Here is a 6,775-nt window from a genome sequence, read left to right as displayed (position 1 = left end):
GGGAGCACTGGGAGACATTGGGAGGGAACTGGAGGGTCACTGGGAGGGACTGGGAGTGATACTGGGGGTGAACTGGAAGGGACTGGGAGGGACCGGGAGGGGATTGGGGGAGACTGGGAGGGAACTGGAGGGTCACTGGGAGAACTGGGAGTGATACTGGGAGGGACTGGGAGGGACTGGGAGGGACTAGGAGTGATACTGGGGGTGGACTGGGAGGGACTGGGAGGGACTAGGAGTGATACTGGGGGTGAACTGGGAGGGACTGGGAGCGATACCGGGGGTCACCACCCCAAACAAGCCCCGCCCACCCGAAAATAAATCCCGCCCACCTCCAACCGAGAGGGCGGTGCTTTACCAGTGTCACGTGATGTCACTTCTGCCAATCGACAAGAGGGACACGCCCCCCCAGTTCAAACCAGTTCCCTCCCAGTGCCCCCTTTGGGTGTCCCTGCTTGTCTCATTTGCATAACCCCGCCCCTCAGAGAGCACCCTAATTTGCATGTCCATGCCCACCGGTCTGCATCCTTCTGAGTTGCCTTCATTTGCATAGCCACGCCTCCCACTGTCCCTTATTTGCATATCAACACCACTTCCCATTTCCTTGTCCTGATTCATTTGCATAACCCCGCCCCCAGGGTGACATCTCATTTGCATATTCACACCACTCCCCGCCTCCTTCACCTCGTCCTTATTTGCAAAACCTCACCCCTGACATACCCTCATTTGCATACCCACACCACTCTCCCTCTGTCCTGCCTTCATTTGCATGGCCCCACCCACCACGGTTCACTCTCATTTGCATACCACCCCAGGTCACTCACCCTCCCCAATTGTGTTGCCACGCCCCCATCGTTTGCATAACAAGCACTGCCCACAAACAAGCCTCATTTGCATAATTTGTTTTATTTGTGATCGTTGGGCATTATTTGCATGGACACGCCCCCAAAAGCGACCCCTCATTTGCATGGACATGTCCCAAAAGCAGATCCTCATTTGCATGGACACACCCCCAAAAAGAGATCCAGGCCCCCCCCAACTGACCCCGGGGACCCAAAATTGCCCCACAGAGTCCCCCAAAGTGACTCCAGGACCCCCAAACTGCCCCCAGGGACCCCCAAAACTGCCCAAGGGACCCTCTGACTGCCCCTGGGACCTCCAAAACTGCCCCTGGGACCCCCAAAACTAACCCAGGGACCCCAAACTGCCCCCACAGTCCCCCAAACTGCCCCTGGGACCTCCAAAACTGCCCCAGGGACCCCTAAAACTAACCCAGGGACCCCCAAACTGATGCCAGGGACCCAAAATACGCACCAAGGGACCCCTGAACTGCCCCCAGGGACCCCTAAACTGCCCCTGGGACCCCTAAAACTGCCCCAGGGACCCCCAAACTGCCCCCATGACCCCCCTCAGAAGTCCCAGATGTCGAGGCCCCCCCGGACGTGCCCGAAGCCCCTCAGGCAGCGCCGCTCAGAGCGACCTCCCCGTGAAACCACCTCGACCTGCACTTCCTGGCCCAGGGGGCCACCAGAACCGGCCCCATGGCCACCAAAAGCGGCCCCGTGGCCACAGCCCCTGTGGCCACCAAAACTGTCCCCGTGACCACCAGAATTGCCCCCATGGTCACCAGCTTGACCATCAGCCCCAGGGCCACCATCCCTGCAGCCACAGCCCCCGTGGCCACCAGTACCACCCCCGTGACCACCAGAACAGCCCCCATGGCCACCAGTTTGACTACCAGCCCCGGGGCCATCAGCCCTGCAGCCACAGCCCCCCTGGCCACCAGAACTGCCCCTGCGGCCACCACCCTCACAGCCAGTAGCCCCCTGGCCACCACCCCCCTCCTGGTGGCCACTACCCCCCTCCTGGTGGCCACCACCACCATTTCTAGCCCCCTCAACCCTGTGGCCACCACTCCCATCCCAGTGGCCATCATCCCCCTCTCGATGGCCACCACTCCCATCTCCGGGCCCCCCAACCCTGTGGCCACCACGGGGCCCATCCCAGTGGCCACCCCGCTCTCCCCCCTCACCCTCCCATTGCTCGTCCGCCCCGGTAGCCACCCTGACCCCACGCTTTCCCAACGCCAACTGCGGCCTCCCCTTGTCCAGGGCGGCCAGGAGGGCGCAGGCCATGCACAGGTCACCGCTGGCCACTGACCCGCAGCGCCCGCAAGCCCCTGGTGGCTCCCCCGCGCCTGGCGCCGCCCCCAGGGCCAGCCGGCGCCCTGAGTGGGCCAACGCGGCCACGGTCGCCGGCCGGGTGGCCTCCAGGTCCTTGAGGAGGGCGCGGGGGTGGCCCCGGAAGGCCAAGGGCGCGTGGTGGCACTCGGAACTGGCGTAGGAGAGCCCCAGGAAGTGGGCGTAGAGCACGATCTCCCTCTGCGCTGCATGACGCAGCGGCTTCAGCCGCGGCACCACCGGGGGGGCGGCGTTGGGTCGGGGGGGGGTCTGAGTGCGTTTCCTTGGGTTCCTGTTGAATTTCGTTGGGTTTCCATTGCTGTTTCTTAGGTTTCCCTTGAGTTCTGATGAATTGTTGTTGGGTTGCATTGAGTTTCTGTCGAATTTTGTGGGGTTTCTGTTGGGTTCCGATGACTTGTCATTGGGTTCCGTTGGGTTTCCGTTGGGTTCCGATGAGTTGTCGTTGGGTTTTGTTGGGTTTCTGTTGGGTTCCTTCTTGGTGGCCCCAGTGGCCTCATTGGCCTCATTGGCCTTGTTGGTGGCCCCAGTGGCCTCGCTGGTGGTCGTGGTGGCCTCATTGGCCCCAGTGGCCTCGTTGGTGGCCCTGGAGAACTCACTTGTGGCCGCGGTGGTCTCGTTGGTGGCCCCAGTGGCCTCGTTGGCTGCGCGCCGCAGCCGGGCCACGTCCCCACGCAGGAAGTTCATCAGAACCGTCTCGGCCACGTCGTCAGCATTGTGACCTGGGGGGGCCCAGTGACCACCAGTGACCTCCCAGTAACCACCAGTGACCTCCCAGTGACCACCAGTGACCTTCCAGTGACCAGCAGTGACCTCCCAGTAACACCCAGTGACCTCCCAGTGACACCCAGTGACCTCCCACTCACCCCAATCCCATCCCAGTTTCCCCCAAGCCCCCCCCAGTCCCTTCTACCCCCTCCCAGTCCCCCTGAATCCCCTCCCAGTCCCTCCCGCTCCCCTCCCAGTTCACCCCAGTCCCCTCCCAGTGCTCCCAAATCCCCTCCCAGTCCCTCCCAGTTCCCCCCAGTACTCACCAGTTGCTATCCGGTCGGCCCCCATCTCCCTGGCCCCCCTCTCCAGTGCCTCCCAGTTGCCTCCCAGTCCCCCCAATCCCCACCCAGTCCCTCTCAATCCCCTCCCAGCCCCCCCCCACTCCCTCCCAATTCCTCCCAGTCCCCTCCATTCCTCTTCCAGTCCCTCTCACTGCTCTCTAACCCCCTCCCAGTCCCCCCCAGTGCTCACCAGTCACTACCCACTCTGCCCCCATCTCCATGGCCCCCCTCCCACTCCCCTCCCAGTCCCTCCCAGTCCCCCCCAATCCCCTCCCAGTCCCCCCCAATCCCCTCCCAGTCCCTCCCAGTCCCCCCATCGCTCACCAGTCACTATCCAGTCAGCCCCCATCTCCCCGGCCCCCCTCTCCATTGCCCTCCTCCTGAGGACCCCGCAGAGGGTGCAGCGGCTCCTCCCGCCCAGCGCCGGCCCCGCCTGGTCCACGGTGAGCCCGAAGAGCTCCCGGTGCTCCACCACGAGCAGGGGCAGGGGCAGGGCCAGGGCCACCTCCCTGAGGGCCACCAGGGAGGGCTCTCGGTAGCCGGCGATGCCCTCGTCCACGGCCAGCAGCGCCAACCTCAGCCCCAAACTGTGGCACCGATCCAACCGGGACAGAACGTAGGCCAGCACGGTGGAATCTTTGCCCCCCGAGGCCGCCACGGCCACCCCCTGCCCTGGTTTGGGGGTCCCCGAGGGGTCCCCGAGCAGGGCACGGAGGGTCTCGGCCTCGAAGGCGGCGACGAAGCAGCGGCGGCAGAAGGGGAGGAGGGAGCGGGAGCGCAGCAGGGACGAGGGGTTGGGGCAGCGGGAGCAGCGAGGGGGGGGCATGGCCGGGCCTGCAGGGGGGAAAAAGGGGGAAAAAGAGGGAAAAAGGGTCAGAGGGAGGCGGGAATTCCAACAAAAAAAGGGGGATTCCCCATAAATGGGGGTTTTTGGGCCTAAAACAGGTGGTTTTGGTCCTAAAATGGACCAAAAAATGGGTATTTTTAGCCCTAAAATGGTTTGGTCCTAAAATGGACACTTTTGGTCAAAAAAATGGGTATTTTCGGTCCTAAAATGGGAGGTGTTTTTGGTCCAAAAATGGGTGGGTTTGGTCCTAAAATTGATAGTTTTGATAAAAAAAATGGGTATTTTTGGTTCTAAAACTGAGGGGAGGGTTGGTCAAAAAATGGGAATTCCCCACAAATGGGGATTTTTGGACCTAAAATGGGTGGTTTCGATCCTAAAATGGACACTTTTGGTCAAAAAAACAGGTATTTTTGGTTCTAAAATGGGGGGTGGTTTTGGTCCTAAAACAGACACTTTTGATTAAAAAAATGGGTATTTTTGGGCCTAAAATGGGGGGTGGTTTCGGTCCTAAAATGGACAGGTTTGGTCAAAAAAATGGGTATTTTTGGTCCTAAAATTAGGGGGAGGGGTGTTCAAAAAATGGGAATTCCCCAGAAATGGGGATTTTTGGGCCTAAAAAGGGTGGTTTCGGTCCTAAAATGGACATTTTTAATCAAAAAAATGGGTATTTTTGGTTCTAAAATGGGGGGTGGTTTTGGTCCTAAAACGGATAGTTTTGGTTAAAAAATGTGTATTTTTGGTCCTAAAATTGCAGGGGGGGTTGGTCAAAAATGGGAATTTTTGGGCCCAAATGGGTATTTTCAGGTCCAAAACCGGGAATTTTCAAAAACGCACAAACTTGGTTAAAAAAAAAATAGGAATTTTTAGTCCCCCAAATGGTCATTTTTACACCCAAACTGGTTATTTTTGAGAACTAAAATGCTCTTCTTTAGCCAAAAATGAGACTTTTTGGCCCCAAAATGTGAATTTTCAGCCCTAAATCGGTAGTTTTGGACCAAAAATGGGTATTTTTGGCCCAAGATGGATGTTTTTAGCCCCAAAACGGACACTTTTAGACACAAAATCAGTACTTTGGGTCAACACATGGGAATTTTCTGCCCCAAATTGGTAATTTTGGTCAAAAAAATGAGTATTTATAGTCTCAAAACAGGCATTTTTGAACCTAAAATAGGTAGTTTTGGACCTCAAAGGGGTATTTTGGGTCAAAAAATGGGATTTTTTAGCCCCAAAATGCGTATTTTTGGGCCTAAAACGGACATTTTTAGACCCAAAGTTGGTATTTTTGGCCAAAAAATGAGAATTTTTGGTCCCAAAATGGGGATTTTTGGAAGTAGAATGAGAGAATTTTGAACCTAAAATCCCCCTCAGAGCCCCCAACACTCTTCAGAACTCCCCCAAGAGTCCCCTTGGACCCCCCAAATCCCCCTCGGACCACCCAAATCCCCCCCCGAGACACAAATGGTTCCTCCCAGACCCCCCCCAAATCCCCCTCAGAGCCCCCAGATTCCCCCCTGGACCCCCCAACTCTCCCCCCGGGACACAAATGGTCCCTCCCAGACCCCCCCCCCAAAACCCCCCAAACCCCTCCAGACCCCCTCGGGACCCCCAAATCCTCCCCCAACGACCCAAATGGTCCCTCCCACAACCCCCCCAACCTCCCCAACTCCTCCCCCCACAACCCAAATGGTCCCTCCTCAGCCCCCTCAAAATCCCCCTCCGAGCCCCCCAAACTCTTCATAGAATCCCCCATAAACTCCCCTTGGACCCCCCAAATTTTTTTTTTTTTTTTTTTTCCCCCCTTTGGGACCGACATGGTCCCTCCCAGACCCCTCAAATCCCCCTCAGGGCCCCCAAATCACGCCGGGGACCCCCCAAAATCCCCCCTCCCGAGACACAAATGGTTCCTCCTAGACCCCCCAAATCCCCCGGGACCCCCAAATCCCCCCCATGGGACAGAAATGGTCCCTTCCTGGACCCCACAACCCCCCCCCCAGAGCCCCCAAATCCCTCCCTGGACCACCCAAATCCCCCCCCCAAAACCCTGATTGGTCCCTCCCAGACCCCCCAAATCCCCCTCAGAGCCCCCAAATCTACCCCCCGGACCCCCCAACACCCCCCCCCCGAAACAGAAATGGCCCCTCCCAGACCCCCCAAATCCCCCTCAGAGCCCCCAAAACTCTTCAAGATCCCCCCAAAACTCCCCTTGGACCACCCAAATCCCCCTCGAACCCCCCAACCTCCCCCTCCGAGACACAAATGGTTCCTCCCAGACCCCCCAAACTCCCCCTGGGACCCCCCAAGACCCCCCGTTCCCCCCCCCCCCCCCCCCCCCCCGTCACCTTCCGTTGGTTCGGCCCGTCCGGGGCCTCCTCGCGCTTTTCCCGCCGTACCCCGCGCGCGCTCAGGCCACGCCCACCGCCCCCGCAAACGACCAATCGTCGCCTTCTCTCCCACTCTTAACCCCGCCCCGCCCCGAATCGACCAATCCACGCGCGACTTCCGGGTGTAACCACGCCGCGACCCACTTCCGGGTCAGCGTGTCCAATCAGAGCGAAAAGGGGCGTGACCCGAGGGTCGTTAAGGTTCCGCCCACGGCGGAAATTTAAAGGGACCGCGGCCCCGAATTCGGGGCGGGGCTTAAACGGGAGGCGGAGCTTGTGGAAGGGCGGGCCTTGACGGAA

General features: G+C 59.1%; 1 protein-coding gene across 1 annotated transcript; it reads right to left on the bottom strand.

Annotated features, from left to right (window-relative positions):
- Positions 1 to 1,453: 1,453 nt before the first annotated feature.
- CTU1 (cytosolic thiouridylase subunit 1) lies at positions 1,454 to 5,463 on the bottom strand. The gene is made up of 3 exons (XM_039378705.1): positions 3,572 to 5,463; positions 1,811 to 2,917; positions 1,454 to 1,755 (listed from the first exon to the last, which is right to left on the bottom strand). Exons 1-3 carry the CDS (start codon positions 4,071 to 4,073, stop codon positions 1,454 to 1,456), a joined length of 1,911 nt encoding a protein of 636 aa, XP_039234639.1. The 5' UTR covers positions 4,074 to 5,463.
- Positions 5,464 to 6,775: the final 1,312 nt, after the last annotated feature.

Source organism: Pipra filicauda, unplaced genomic scaffold (genome assembly GCF_003945595.2).
Source record: "Pipra filicauda isolate LSUMZ 115617 unplaced genomic scaffold, ASM394559v2 scaffold1443_size13382_pilon, whole genome shotgun sequence".
In the NCBI taxonomy this organism is placed as follows: domain Eukaryota; kingdom Metazoa; phylum Chordata; class Aves; order Passeriformes; family Pipridae; genus Pipra; species Pipra filicauda.
The sequence above is the reverse complement of the archived record's forward strand: the minus strand, read 5'-3'. Positions and strand labels throughout refer to the sequence as shown.